Below are 15,811 nucleotides of genomic sequence, written 5' to 3'. Positions count from 1 at the left end.
ACCAGGGCAGGCACTTCTCGCACACACTGCAGCCCTTGAAGTCCCTGGTGATCAGCACCGTGCCGGCTGCTTCACACACAGATGCCCAGAGAAGAAAAGACGGAGCAGGGATTTCCACGCAATTCCCAGAGGAACACACAATGGGGAGTGGAAAAGAAAAAGGAAGAAAAAAAAGACTTCAAACCCATGCTCCCAGCCCCAGAACAAATGGCATTTTCTCACCCCTCTCATCCCTTTGATGGCAAATAAATTAGAACCACAAATAATAATCCCAGCCCTTCCGCAGCGCCTTTCATCTGCCAAGCTCAGAGCTCCCCAAGCATTAATTCATCACGTCTGCTAACACCCTGCAAGGGGTGGAAATATCCCAGTGTTCAGCTTGAGAAACAAACCGGCTCCTGGAGCTCAAGCATGCACATTTGGCCAAAACACCATGGAAGCAGCCCAAATACCTGTGTGCCTCCCAGTGCCCCCACAGAGCTGCACCGGGGGGCAGTTCTGGGCTCCCGGAGAAGGAAATGCACACAGTGGTCTGTGGCTCCAGCAGCTTTGAGTGCCTCTGTTATCCGGGAGGCTGAACCTGCACATGACAGAGCTCGGCCAGGCCCACGCCTCGGACCTGAGCAAGTGGAACCCTGGAGTAACATCTGAGCACCTGGGTGCCCTGCAAGCCACCCCTTAACTTCCCAGGCAGAGCAGCAACGCCCCTGCCTCCACAGGATCAGCACTGCCTGCAAACAAAGAGCCCAACTCATTTGCTCTGCTCTGTTCCCCCTTCTCTGCATTTTTTTCCTTATTTGTTTTTTTTAAATATATTCTGCATTATTTTCAATTATATGCATAATAATTATTTGCCTACTTTAATTTCTGGCGTCTTCTCTCTTGATGGTGCCACAAAATCCAGAGCTGTACTGTGTGGCAAGTAAATCACAGAATCCCAGAATGGTTTACGTTGGGAGAGACCTTAAAGATCATCCAATTTCAACTACCCTGCCATGAACAGGAACACCTTCCACTAGCCCAGGCTGCTCCAGGCCCTGTTCAACCAGGCCAGTAAAGCCAACTGAGGATTTTTGGCATAACTATTTCAGCTGCTGTTTCTGTTCCCTGACTTGACTCAGCTAATTTTTCCAGGGACCAGCAGTTCGACAGTTCCATGTAACACTGAATTTCCTCAGAGTTCCCCTCCTTTCCTGGCTTGTCTCAGATACAGCAATCACTAATCCATGGGGAAGCGAGTTGCTGCTCCAGAAGGACTCGGAGGAGGCTGCACAGGTTTTGGCAGATCAGTTTATATGGAAACTGACTGTTCCATTTTCTCTGCTGAATCTAGTGATATCTTTCATGTGACCACTTCAAACTGTCTTGCAGACATTTCCCACAGAACTCCAGAGGGATGGATAAAGAGCTTTATCTCCTCTTTGCATACGTGGCCGAAAAGATTAACTTGGCCACAGAGTTAATGACAGAAATGAGGCAAACGCAGGCGCTTAGACAGAGGCACGTGTCATCCGAGGAGGAGGCCCCGTGGTGCACTGACAGTCCAAGGCTAATTTGATCTCTCCCTATATTCTTCCCTTCCTTTCTAGGACAAAACAACAAGGCCACTGGAGACAGAGGGGCAGACGGCTCTGTGCCCCTTTCACGGCTCCTCTGGTGGGTTTTACGGGTCTCATTAAGCCGCAGCCTCCCTCCCACCTCCCCGAGCAGCTGGGCCCTCTGCCTCGCAGAGCAGGAGGCTCCAGCACGGCTTTGTCACAGCGCCGCTCTGCAGGGGTGCCCAGGGAGCAAGGCTGTGCCTCAGAGGTGGCACTGAGGCAGCTGGGATTAGGGGGAACACCGGTGAATTGGCTCTGCAGTGTCCTGACAGTTCAGATCGCTGTGAAATCAGCAGCTGCACGTGGCAATTTGTACTGGAGACGGAGGGTGTGCGAGCCCCGTCGCCTCTCCCGTGTCCCAGGGAGCCAGCCCGGTGCATCCCTCACCATTCCGTGGTGGAGCAGGGTGGAAGAGCCAGCAGGAGCCACGGGAGCGTGGCCAGCTGGGCTCAGAGCGTGGCCAGTCAGGCTCGGAGCATGGCCAGCCAGGCTCAGAGCTGCCCCAGGCTCCAAGTGTGGCCAGTCAGGCTCAGAGCATGGCCAGCCAGGCTCAGAGCTGCCCCGGGCTCCAAGTGTGGCCAGTCAGGCTCAGAGCATGGCCAGCAGGGCTCAGAGCTGCCCCGGGCTCCAAGTGTGGCCAGTCAGGCTCAGAGCATGGCCAGCCAGGCTCAGAGCTGCCCCGGGCTCCAAGTGTGGCCAGTCAGGCTCGGAGCATGGCCAGCAGGGCTCAGAGCTGCCCTGGGCTCCAAGTGTGGCCAGTCAGGCTCAGAGCATGGCCAGCAGGGCTCAGAGCTGCCTCGGGCTCCAAGTGTGGCCAGTCAGGCTCAGAGCATGGCTAGCCAGGCTCAGCAAATCTCCAGAAAATCAAAGTTCGAAAAACTCCACAAAACGAAGTCATTCTTGCTTAAAAGATAATTTAACAAAAGAAAGATAGAATATACACTGCAAAAGCAGAAAGCCTGTAGATATATCAAGGTGTTCTCAAACCTTGCCATTCAAATGGCTCCACAATCAACTTACTTGTTTTTTAACACACCTTAAATAATAAAGAGAACAAAAAGAACATAATGAAGAGTATTTTATCATATATCAAAATCTTGAAGTCATCAGGGGATGCATCAGACTTACTTTAATTCTCAGAAGTGTAACTACATGCTAATGGGCTAGGAAAGGTAGTAAACACTCAAGCAGCTTTTTAAATTGTACATTTAGGTAATGATGGTAACTCAGTGCTTCAAGCTCAGCTATTTATGCACTCACTGAGGCAACTCCAGCAGGAAGAACCTCACTGTGCAATCTACACGCTGTGGGATGCCCAATAAAGGAAGAAGCAGAAATCCCTTCTCTGGGTAAGTCCCTCCTTTGAATCCCCTCAAAGCAGTTTGTAGGAGTCACCAGTGCTCAGTTCTTTCCAGCAGTTCCTGCCCTGAGGCTACTCCCTGCAAGGAGCACGGGACAAAGCTCCGAAGGCACCTTCCCCAGCCAGGACAGCACTGCCACACGTGCTGAATCCCCACCTTCCCCAGCCAGGACAGCACTGCCACACGTGCTGAATCCCCACCTTCCCCAGCCAGGACAGCACTGCCACACGTGCTGAATCCCCACCAAAGTCACTGAGTAGTAGAAAGAAAAAACCCCTCTGGTTCAGCACCAAAACCAAGGCTGTGTCTGACTTGGGAAGCATTCCTCTGTCTCAAACACAGACTAACCAATGGGCCAAGAAGAAACCTCAGTTTCACCTGGCTCACGCCAAGGCAAACCCAACTCACAGGACATACTCAGCCCCAGTTAAGAATATCCTAAAGCCCCCACAGGAGTGGAGCTAAGAGCTCAGCCAGGCTGGAGGGGAAGGCACTCACGTCGATGAGGTCGGAGACGTCGTGGATGTAGTATTTGCTGACGGCCGCGTTGGTGGCTGCCAGGTTCAGCAGGTAGTCGTTCCTGGCTTTTGTACACTTCAGCTTGTTTTCAGAATACTTGGCTTGTCTCTGAAAAAGCAGAATGGAGTGTCAGAGCACAAACAGGATGGTATAGGCACCGTTTCTCCTGCCACAGACCCCCACAGCACCCTGCAGCCTGGGTGTGATGAGGTAATTACTAAAACTTGGTATCTGGTATGAAAACAGGGACCTTGCCAGGGTGGAGGAGATCCCATCTGAACACCCCTCACGCTGTCAGCCAGCCATGATGAGAGCATCCTGCTCAGAGGTACTTGGAGCCCCTGAGCACAGCTGCTGCTGGGGATTTTGGCATCAGACAAAACCAGAGGGCCAAATTTTCCCCCCAGAAATGCTGACATACGTTTGGACTTGCTCCAAATGTGTGCAGCTGTATCGAAGTGGAACCTGGCCCAGAGGCCCAAGCTACACAATTCAGAACAGGACCCAGAATTCAAAACTGTAAGAAAGCAGATGTGCTCCAGATCTGGGACATCTGCTCAGGCAGATCCCTGCTCTGAAGGCTGAATCAAAAGATTAACCCTTCCGAGAAGTTCACTGTTAGAAATGTCCCAGGGCTGGATGAGCCAGCGAGCAAACGTGTCCTTGGCTGGGGAAACTATCACCTTTTCTCCAAAATTAACACAAAAACTAGTAGAGATCCTGAGGTCACAGGGCTTTGCTGAGGCCAGAATGGCACGAAGTGTTTTGCCTAGCAAATCCATCTAAATACTGCACTCTCACTTCCTGACAGTATGCAGAGGAAGAACACTGGTATTTTATAGATCCAACTATTTTTTTGCTACCAGGAGTCAGTGCCCAAGCAAACCCAAGGCTGTTGTTCATTTTTAAGAGCATCTTTAAAGAACACATCACAGACAAACCCCAGTCTCCCAGAGCAGGGTCTGCTGTCTGGAGCAGGATGCATCCCCACGCCGAGCAGGGCACCCTGGTGCACTGCCCTCCTCAGCACAGCCTCTGGGGTCCCAGCTGGCACAGCCAGGCTCCTGGCACACTGTGACCCGAGCTGCTGCTGGAGAAGCAGCTCCCACCCCCTCTCCCTGCCCTGTGCTCCAGGAGCCACCGCCCCCAAGGCCCCTGCAGCAGCTGCCTGCCTCAGCTCTCCCTCCAGAGTCAGCCTGGAAGGTGCCACGGGTGGCCACGTGGCTCCTGGGCAGGTCCACCACCCCATCCAAGGCTGCACTGCCTGTCCCTGTCATGCCATCCTGACTCCGAGTCAAGCCTTTTCTAGAAGCTGGCGCTGGCCCTTCTCCACAGCCAGGAGCAGGGAAGACACTTGTGATGGCCTCCTTGGGGTGCCTTCAGCAGAACATGCACACGACAGCCCAGCCCTCCTAACCCCTTCCCAGAGATACAGGAACGGCCTCACAGACGAAGACAAGGCTGAAGCCAACCCCTGCTGCGTGCAGGGAGCCCCAGCCCAGCTCCCTCTTCCTTCCCTCTCACCCACCTTCTCCTTCATCTTCTCAATCTTCTTGACGGAGCTGCGCCGCTGAGGCCGGTCCTCATGCCGCAGCAGGTTCACACTGATGTCCCCTGACTTGTTGAACTGCTTTTCTTCCTGCTTCTCTGCCTCCTTCAGCTTGCTCTCGGCACTGATGCTCTCTGCGTGGTACATGTGGTAGGTCTTCATCACCTGCAGACACAGGAGGCCATGAGCCACCTTGCCATGGTCACCTGCAGCACCGGAGCAGGACAAGCCAGCAGCCCTGGGCAGGGCAGAGGGGCTGCGGGGGCTGCTGTGGCATTAAGGAACAGAGTGGGAGGAAAGCTTAAGAGATGAATCCCAGCCCTATTTCTAGAGGCTCCAGGCTGGTCTAAGAACTGTGATGGCACTCAGTCCCACTGGGGGACATGATCCAGCACACACCTGCAGTCAAAGAGCACCCTATGCCTGCCAGCAGGGAAATAGGGAATAACCTCAGAGCTCTGTAGCTGGGATAAGGGTCTCCATGACAAGTGATTGTGAGGGAGGCCACAGTCACTCTGAACTCCCTTTTGACCGAACCCCTCTGTTCCTACACGTGCACTTGCTACGCCATCAGACAGCCCTTGCTCTGCCACCCAGACAGTGGAACCATCTGGAAGTGGAGGAGCTGCAATCCCCGGGCAGAAATGGGGTTTGCCTCCTGTCACCACCTCATCCTGCCCTTGCTGCCACCAGCAGGCACAGGCAGTGCCAGGACAGGCGCAGCAGCACCTTGTCCTTCACATTCCAGATCCAGGAGGGATGATGCTGATCCTGGAACACTCTACAGGCAAAACTTCCAGCACAACCTTCAGAAAACAAGAGCCCGAAGGGCACACTGGATCATTTTAACAGAGCTGGCAAGAGGGACACATCTGCTCCTCTCTCTTTATGCCTTTAGTCACACTGTCCCCTTCTATCATCTCCCTTCGGGATGTGGACGGTTTATTTGACATTGCCTTGACATGGTGCACAGTGCCTGACTGCTCCCTGCAATCAGCCTCAGCAGCTGGGCCACACTGGGGCAGACTGGGATGGGCTGCCTGAGGCCCAAGGGTTAAAACAGAGCAGGAACCCCCACATGCAGGGGGTTTTTACACACGGCTTAATGAAGCAAACACAGTCTTCCTCAGCTGTGGCTGCCAGCAGGACCCAGGAGTGTTTGACTTGGAGCAGGTCAGGCTGAGCCGCAGGATCCCTCCTCCTGCCAAGCACAGCCCTCAGCTGAAGCAGGCTCCCAACGCCCTTTGGAGCCACACAAACCCCTGGCACTGCAGGGACACCCCTCTGCAGGGACACCCCTCTGCAGGGACAGGCAAGGGGCAGTGAGCAAAGGCTCCTGCTTGGCCCTGAGCTGCTGCATTTCCAAACCCCGCAAATTCTTAACACAGATTGCAGCCACATATTTCAAACTGCCTCTTCTGCAGTGAATGTCACAGGACACACAGACCAGACGATTCCTGGGATTTTCTTAAAGAGAAAGACCAGAGGGTTTCGCTGAGCCCTCCTCATCCTCACCATCTACATCTTTTTGTGAAGCACACAGAGGGAAGTGGAAAAGCAAAGTGCTGCATATCAGGGCTTCAGGCAGTAAGAGGAAAGATTTCTGCAGCACTTAGAGAGGCCCTGACACAACATGACAGAGAAGCCCAACGAGTAGCAAGGCTCCAAACTGCAGATTTTTGTGAAATCTAAAGGTTACGGGACAGTTACCCAACCAAAATAGACACCTTAAACAACTGTGCTCCTCACCAGCTGCCCTGCCACACAGCTTGCTCTTGGAAATTCAGAGCATATTTCTGTTTATATCTGCCTTAATTTTGGCCGGGGCCAACCTGCACTGCAGCAATCAGTCCCTGATCTGCAATTCCCTCGTGCCGTCTCGGTGCCCGCAATCAAATCACGCTGTCCCTGCTTGCATTGCTGTGACACAAAGACAAACTGCCACAGCTGCGTCCCGGGGATCCTTCCTGCAAATCAGTTAATTAGCTGCAGCGAAGGAGGAAAAATATGCTCCAATGTTCATTAGTTATTTAACAACACGAGTTGTGTTTTCCATATTAATTACATGTTCTGGATAAAGGCTGTTGCCAAAATACCGGCCCTAAATGGCACTGCTGGCAGTCTCCAGCTACAAGGGCTTTGTTCTCCTCAACAGCTCATCCCCAAAGTTCTGACCCAGCAGAGGAGCCAGAGTAGAAACGGGGTGACCGTGTCAGGTACAGGCTCAGGCCCCCTCAGCCTTCTGCCTTTACCAGCTCCAACTGGTACCTCTCTGCTGGAATCCATAAGGAGGAACCAAAGGAACGAAGCTGGTTTTAATTCACAGCTGAACTATTTCTGCACAAAACCATTCACAAGCATCTCCACTTCAGAATGAAAGTCATCCACTTCCATTTTGATTAAAATCAGCGTGGCTTTGGTTCTCTCCATACACACTCCACAGGGTGACTTGCATCAGAACAGCAACAAGGCTGAGTTAAAATCAGCGCGGTTGTTTTGGCTTGAGTTTGAGACAACGAATGCCTGAGAAGCCTGTAAAAAATTGTCATTTCCACCCAGTGCACAGAATTCTCCTTGGAGAGGCTTAAAAAGCAGCACGGATGAGCTGTGGGTAAAGGCCTGGCCAGAGGAAGACAATCGAGTTCCCTGTGCTGACAGCAGACAAGTGAGGTTTCTGACGAGGCAGCAGCCTGGTGTCCTGGGAGCCAGGTCCTTACCCCGTGTCTGGCTGTGTCAGCAGCCACAGCTCCCGTGCTGCTCGTGGGCAAACAGCACACCAGCAGCAGCTCAGAACCAAAGGTGTCCCAGCCACCCCCAGCACCAGGAGCCAGGGGGGCTCGTTTCACCTGATGGCTCAAGGACTGAACTCTGAGCAGCAGGTGCTGCTGGCACCAAGCGGATGCGAGGTGACCCCGACTGCCCCACAGGCTTTTTCTTCATTTCTGAAGTATGTCCCTTCCCTGCTCCTCCCTGGCTGGATGACACAACCAGTTTGCTATCTTAGCAGCAAGGCTGAATGCAAACACAGAGCTCCTCCAGCTGTCCCAGTTTCCCATTCAAACCAGTTTGCTTCACCATTCAAAGCCCATTCTGCTCAGCACATGGAGCAAAGCAGTGAATGGGAGAAATCTCAGCTCCTGTGAGGACGAGCAGAATCACCCTCTGTGCTCCTCCCTGGCCACTGCTTGCACTGGGGACCTCAGCCCACTGCTGACCCCTCGGGGATGGCCCTGTCCCGTGGCTGGGTTCAGAGCACACTGGTCCACAGCTATGAGGTCAGCCCAGCCCTTGTTAGTCTTTCCTTGTTTTGCATCTGTCATGCTGCTGCTGTAATTAATCTTAATTAGTCACCACCCCTAACACAGCTTGTGACATTCAACCATCAACAACGCACTCCCAAATCTCACACAGGCCTTTTAATCTGATCTGCTGTCCACCCACACTGCAGGTCTCACAACAATCAAATCCTTCAACAGCCAATGCAGGAACAAACCTGTTAAGAGGAGATTTATGGCAGAAATTTCAAATACAATCATTCATACTCTGTTGTTTAGGCCTGTTCTTCAAAAAGATGAAATAGAATGATTGTTTAGGAATAAACCTACTGCAGCATTATTTATGTACCAGTTACAGATACAACCAAAGAAAGCAAATATATTATCTCAATTTTCCAACAAAAGGCAGTCTTTATATTGTTTTGTTGCTCCTAAACCACAAATAAAATAAATTTTTAAAAAAACACTTGCTACAGGGCAAGAGGCAGAAGCAACACAAAGACTTTTATTACTCTGCTATGAAAACCTGCTTGAAGAGCTATGTCCTGATCTCGCTGGGAGGCACAGACAACTCTGCAGCCAAAGTGCTCCTCGGGGCACAAGACAGAGCTGAGCCCCTGCGAGCCAGGAGTGTTCTGCATTCCCCAGCAGAAGGTCATGTTCAGCCATCCCCTGGCCAGGGGCTCACAGGAGCAGGGAGGTGATGTGACACCAAGCACGGCCAGCTCGGAGCCACTGGGGCTGGAACCACCAGGCCAGGGTCTGGGCAGGGCCAAGGGCAGCGTGGTGCCCCGGCAGGTGAGAGCATCACAGACACAGGGATCCGAGCGGAGCACCCCCAAACGCCCCGGGCAGGCTCAGGGCAAGCAGCTGGGCACCGGGACTCAGCCCAGTGAGGAGAGGCTCTCCCAGGGGATGTGAGGGACAGGAAGGGCCACGCTGCAGCACAGGGTCATGGCCAGGGCACAGCCCCTGGGATTTGCTCTAACAAACGCCTGTGCTCCCCAGGCTGTGCCTGGGAACGTGGGATGGGCTCACTGCTCACCGTGTAGAGCTCATTGGTGACTTTCAGGAGCTCCTCATGCATCTGGAGGCCAATCTCCTTGCTCTGCAAGACAAAAACAAGAAGAGGTGAGACTGTTGTGCTCAAAATGTGTGCAGTTTTAAAACGAAAATACATTTCAGAGGAATCATAAACGTGAACACACAGTGCAGCAAAGTCTCATGCGAGTGGCTCTGTATGCATTTGAGGCTGACATTTGCCCATGGATCACCCAAACTGGGTTTCAGAGACCATGAGGAGGAATTTAATATAATTTAACTTATTTATCCTGCAAAACAGATGAACCTAAAATTACAGGCAATACTGCTTTGCCCCTCCACTGGTAAAATTCATTCCTAGCCCACAGCCAGCTCCCCATTTGGGTGTTAACACACACTGTCCCCCAGTTTGGGGACTGGCAGGGTGTACATCATCCAACAGCCATTTGTGTTCCCCAGATTGGCAGTTCCCTAGACTGGCATTCTCCAGTCCCACAGCATCACCTGCCAATGTGTCTTGATCTGCACCACCCTGTGCTCTGTGATTAAGCACATCTGCTGCTGGACCTGCAATTTCCAGCCAACGCTGGTATTTCAGAGCAAAGACCACCAGGGCTCCCCAGCACTGGCATCCCAGGTTTGCATTTCCCTTGGCCATGACCCACGCCCTAGCTCCTCCTCAATAGCTCATTTTCACTATTCTGACCCGAGTGAACCAAAGCATCTCTGAAAAAGGACATTACAAAATAGCTACACCACAGTTATATAATAAAGTTTCCAGTTTCACAACAGCAGCAGTCAAAGTTCAGCCAGCTGAGGAGACACTCACTGCCAGTGAGGAAGTCCTGGCATCCTCCTGTCTGCTGAAATCCCATTATCAGCCTGTGTTTTCCCTTTCTTTGCCAGGCAGGATGAGGGAGATGCAGTTGCCAACCTCCTCCAGCATGGACACAGCCCTTCGTGGAGAGGCCACAGCACGGGGAGCTGCCCAACACTGGAGCTTGGCTGCAGCTCAAACCAACTCCTACTGCAACCCAGCAGCTGGAGGTGCTGGGATGTGCTCACACTGCTTCCCTGCCTGCCTGTAATTACACCACAAATCTCTCCATGGAATCTTCTTGGCTAGGAAATACTTATTATAGCTTGAAGATGTGTTTAAACTAAGTATAGACACCCCCTTCCTCCCTCCCTAAACCAAGCCAAAACAAAACTGAGCAGTTTCTCCCAGATTTCCTCAAATAACTCCAGAAGTTTTGTGCACGTGGGCAGGGAAAACAACATTCCACCAGGCTGGGTGATGAGAGAAGCCCTCGACACAGAAAGGTCCTCTAATTCCAGTCAATGGGACAACCTACATACTTTGAAAGTTTAATCTAGATTGTTAGAAGCTAGATTTAAAGCAAAGCCTGAAGCAAGGAGTCTAAAGGGTGAAAGTCCCACCCAGTAACCACAGTGTGTCCCTGAGTTAGTGCCAGGGTACCTGGGACAGTCCCATCCTCAGAGGCCTGACTGAGGCACACTGGTCCCACTCCCACGGGTACAAGGTGCCAGGGTGATGCCAGTGGGCAGAAGGTGCTCAGCTGAGGCCCACGGCTGCCAGGAACCCTCATCTGGACTGCAGCCCCGTCCCTTCCCCTGCCCACCAACACTGATGGTCATCATTGCTCTCAAAAATCTCACTGGGGCTTGCTAATTCACAACAGAGCCGTGGTACATGTGCATCCACCCAGACAGCCCAAAGATGTCTGGGGACCTTCTCACTCTCTACAGCTCCCTGACAGGAGGGTGCAGCCAAGTAGGGGACAGGGACCAAGGGACAGCACAAGAGAAAACAGCCTCAAGTTGTGCCAGGGAGGTTTAGGTTGAATATTTGGAAAACATTTCTTCTTCATTCCTGGAGGAATTTAAAAGCTGTGTGGATGTGGCACTTGGGGACATGGGTTAGTGGTGGCCTTGGCAGTTCTGGGGGAAGGGTTGGACTCGATGGTCTCAGAGAGCTTTTCCAACCTAAGCCATTCTGTGATTCCAATAGGAGCTATTACAGTCAAGGTCTCCAAACAGGGGGCTTGGAGCCCACAGCCTGCAGGAGTCACATGTACCCCCCCAGCCATCCCTGCTGCCACGAGTCACTCCCCAGAAGCCTGGGAGGAGGACAGGACAGGCTGGTGGCAGAAGCCGTGGCCCAGGCTGAGCTGCAGCTCCTGCCTCTGCCCCGGATTTCCTGCACGGTGCAGGGCAAGACCACAAAGCTGTAATTTTCAAAGCCAGTTTTAGACTCCAAAACAGAGCAACACAAACTGGCTCAGTGTGCTGCTCCGTGAGCTACACCTGCACAGGCAACCACAGGTGGGGAGCTCAGTTAAAGAGCCAGCTGCCTACAGCCAGCAACCCAACACCTGGCCCTGCTGCAAAGGGTTTGCGGCGTGGCTGGGAGTCTCCCAGCGTCCAAGAGGGCAGTGAGGATGAGTGAGGATGCTGGAGCCTCCTTCAAGCACAGGCAAGCAAGCAGCTGAAGGACTTGTCTCTCCTCCAAGCCTGCTGCCTTCCCTTTCTCCAACAGAGAAATTATATTTGTGTACCGACAGGAGACAACACCAAACATCATTCCAGCTCCTGGGACCATCCACAAAACCCAAACTACAATTTATCTGCTTCCTTTATGCCTCACATTCCTCCTGAAACCCACAGCTCCTCACTGAGACAGCAATGGCTTCAAGTTAGCAATTTATTAAAACTCCTGCCACGCTGACAAAGTATGGGGAATGGATGTATGGATGGCTGGCAACAGAGAACACTTACTCTAAAGACAAAGACAAGAGCTCCGATCCAGACACTGCTTCTTCATCCAACCCCCATCCAGGACAAAGCAGCACGGGCTGTAATTAAGTTCACTGTTGCAGCACATAATTAAATCCCACACTGGGGAATAACCCAGAACCCTTATTTTGGACATAGCAATGCTCTGTCTCAAACGTGTAATTTCCTGTATCCCATACCTGGAAGAAGCATCAAACTTCCTTCCTGCTGCCAGAGCAGAAGGTTAGCAGGAGCAAGCACCTGCCTGGCAGTGGGTCCCTCACCCTGGGTTTGAGTGTGCCAGGACACACTGTGAGGTTTCATGGTGACAGACTCGCCCTGACAGCAGAGTGAGCCACAGGGACACATCTCAGCATCTCCACTCATCACTGCCTATTAGCAACGTCAGCTCGCCTCGATCCTCTCCTGCATGGGGAACGTGACTCACACTGGGAGCTCCAGGGAAATCTGAGTTTTCTTCTTCTGCTTTCCTCACAGAATGCCAGAGTGGTTTGGGTTGGAAGGGCTCCCAGCCGGACACGAGAGGAGGCAAGCTGGAGCCGCTGCTGCTGGCCAGGGGGGAGGACACTTGGGTGGAGAGGGACAAAGCACACTGCCCGTTCAGCGATGGTGCCCCCACCTGTGCCCCCAGCTGTGCCAGGCTCAGCCAGGGAAGCCCAGGGAGCAGCAGCTCAGCACCCCAGCTCAGCACCCCTCTTTCCAGGCAGATTACCACTTGCTGAGCAATTGCTCCTTAGCTGTGCTCATCCTGTACCGTGAGCCCCCCCGCCCTTCCCGGGCTTGTTTACATTTACATAATGAAGGCAGGAAACACAAAACCTCCTGGCTCCTTATGTCCCTGCAGCGTGTCACAGGCCATTAATAAACGCTAGATGGGAAGAATTCAAAGTGACATTTCTGGAAAAAAATGTTACTCTAATTTACCATCAAAGAGCAATCTCCAGCACAGCCAGCAGCTGAACCACGACTGCGGGTGCTTTAACCCTTCTGGAGCCAGGTTATCTGCCAGCAGCCTCACACAGCCTGGCCCCCCTGGAGGAGGGCTTGGAGCACTTTACCCAGCACACTCAAAGCCAGACTGGACACCACAGTGAAAGATCCCTCCTCTGAGCAGCTTCACATGCTGCAAGGCTGGATCTCCAAAATCCATTTACCAGCATGCTCCTTCTTCCACACAGGTGCCCCAGGTTCCCACTGAGCACTGCTGTGAGGTGGGAAGTGCAGACTCAGAATCCTTCAGACAAGGCATGCCATAGGTTGAGAAAAATAAATAACCTGAATATGCCCAAAAGTAGCAGCCTCCCTGTCCATGTGAAAGGCAAATGCTGACACAAAGTCTTTTCTCTGATTTAGCTGAACATTATTTCCAGGGACAGGTAAGTCCAAGGAACAAACAATGAAATCACAGATGCCCACAGCTGTAAGGGTTCCTCTGGATGCAAAGCAGGTGCTGGCTCTGGCAGGCTGCAGAGTCACACCAGCTCTCCTGGCAGGAGATGGAGGAGGGAGAAACAAGGAGCAACCATTTCTATTGAATTTAAGTGTTGAGCCCTAGAAGTTAAAATTTAATTTCAAAAATGAAGGGAGATGGAAGAACACCAAACACAAAGAAATAATTCTGCTGAATAGATGAAATACTTCCCCATCCTGTCCTGGCTGAGGATTGACACACAACAGGAGAACATTCAAAACACTCAATATATGTCCTTGTTTGCAAGCTGGATTAATTTGTCCTGTGTTTCTAAACAAGACACACCATCCACAGACATGGGCAGGGAAAGCAGAAGCATAGTTTAAATATAAATCTCAAAAACTGGTTCAGAGCAAAATGCAAATGGGAGGAACATTTTGAGAACTGGACTACCTGACATCTACCAAGTATCTCCATTTCTGGAGGGCAGGAGAACAGGAAAAGGGATGATATCCCATATCAAATCAGCCACCACAAACCCGACCTTGCAGTTTAATTTCTAGGTCAGATCTATAAACTAGAGGAAACTGGCCATAAAAACATCACATTAAATTTATTCTCCAGTCAGGCTGAAATCTCAAGATAAGCCCTGATTATGAGCCTTCTCCCTCACTACAGTCCCCAGCTGCCTGCCCCTGATGAAGACAAGGCCACAGAGCCTCCACTCTGCTGGGACTCTTTGTGCTCTTACCACACTCCTCACCTTCAATGAACAGTTCTGGTCCACCTGACTGTGTGATTCTCAGATGTCTCTGATGTTCCTTTTTAATTTGGTTATCATTAATAATTCTGTATCATCAGCAGATTTTGTCATCTTACTGTTCAGGCTTTTTCCAAATAATTTATTAGGAATTGCACTGGAACTCTCCTTCCCTTTTTCCCTGCTTTTTAACTAATCATTAATCCAGAAAACAACCCCTCTCTACTCTTCAACAGCTCTTCAAGAATTTCAGCTAAGGCCCTTTTCCACTGAAGGCCCTACAACCAGCTAATGACATGATCTCTGGCTCCTGGAAATACCTCCACCGAATTTCTGAGGCATGACTCTTGCCTTCAGGAACACAGTGACTCCTTTCTTGTACCTGCCTCACAGCTGTCATCCTGCTCTTGAGCGAGGTTCCACCCAACAAGCCTGTTCTGACCTGTGCTCTGAAGCCCTCCAAAGAGTCTTGAAAAAAAGTCAGCCTGTTTCCACCTCTCATTTCTCTGGCACTGACACTTTGAGCACCAGGTCACACCTCACACTCTAGACTTGGCAGGTCTAGATCTCAGTTTCTTTAAAACTCTAGGATAAATAATACCTGGAAAGACTTCTAGTGAAAGTCCCTTGCAAGATTTGCTCTGCAACACTGAAGACAGTTCTATTTTAGACTAAAATGCCAGGATGGATGCTCACGAAGCAAGGCTGCCCAGGTTACCTTTTTGAAGAGCCTGATGACATCCTCGCTGATCTGCGACAGCCGGACGATGACGTTGTTCATGAAGATGTCATTCAGGGTGGCGTGGTCTCGGCTCTCCCGACGAGTCTGCGTCAGAACCAGGTACCAGCAGTTCACAGGGGACAGGAGGTGCTGATCTTTCCTAGAGAATTGTGGAAAAGAAAAATCAAAGTGGTCAAAAAGGCACACACTTCCAGATGAACGCTGTCAGCGCATCGCCCCCTCCTGTGCCCACAGTCACTGGGATTCGGGGCGTGATCTCTTCTTCCAGCTGTACCAGCACTGCCACGCAGGGATGTCCAGGGGCACACAAGCACCTGTACCACACCAGGCCCCCAGCCAGCCCCTTCCCAAACTGGGTGCTCTGGAAGATGGCACAGGAGAAGATGCATCCCTGGAAAGGGAGAGAGTTTTGCTCATTTTTTCCACTCGCAGAATGAATACCGCTGTCACTCTGCTGCAGAAGGGCCCTTTGCCACCCGAGACACTGTGCTGGCTTTAGTGCACTAAAAAGTGCTCATGAAAGGGCTCTGCATCCAACATTACCTCAGAGTGTCTGTGCACAACATGAACACACTCAGGCGTGCTGCAGGGGACAGCGTGGAGACCACAGACCCCCTGCACACACACACAGAACAACTGCACCAGAGCCACGGCCACTGCCACAGCCAGGGCTGGGCACAGCTGCATGGGGACAAAGGAGCACTGAAGGCTCCTTTGAGAGTGTCACAGCCTCATCAG

General features: G+C 51.8%; 1 protein-coding gene across 3 annotated transcripts in view; it reads right to left on the bottom strand.

The window, feature by feature from the left end:
* Window positions 1-15,811, bottom strand: part of SRGAP3 (SLIT-ROBO Rho GTPase activating protein 3) — a 73,400-nt gene that overhangs the window by 22,476 nt on the left and 35,113 nt on the right. For all 3 annotated transcript variants that reach the window (XM_053953580.1, XM_053953581.1, XM_053953579.1), the window contains exons 3-6: window positions 15,050-15,212; window positions 9,348-9,410; window positions 5,007-5,192; window positions 3,458-3,586 (exon numbers count right to left, since the gene is read on the bottom strand). In XM_053953580.1, coding sequence (XP_053809555.1) covers window positions 3,458-3,586; window positions 5,007-5,192; window positions 9,348-9,410; window positions 15,050-15,212 — 541 coding nt within the window. The remainder of the gene's footprint in view (window positions 1-3,457; window positions 3,587-5,006; window positions 5,193-9,347; window positions 9,411-15,049; window positions 15,213-15,811) is intronic.

This window comes from Vidua chalybeata, chromosome 12, assembly GCF_026979565.1.
Source record: "Vidua chalybeata isolate OUT-0048 chromosome 12, bVidCha1 merged haplotype, whole genome shotgun sequence".
Lineage (NCBI taxonomy): Eukaryota > Metazoa > Chordata > Aves > Passeriformes > Viduidae > Vidua > Vidua chalybeata.
The sequence above is the reverse complement of the archived record's forward strand: the minus strand, read 5'-3'. Positions and strand labels throughout refer to the sequence as shown.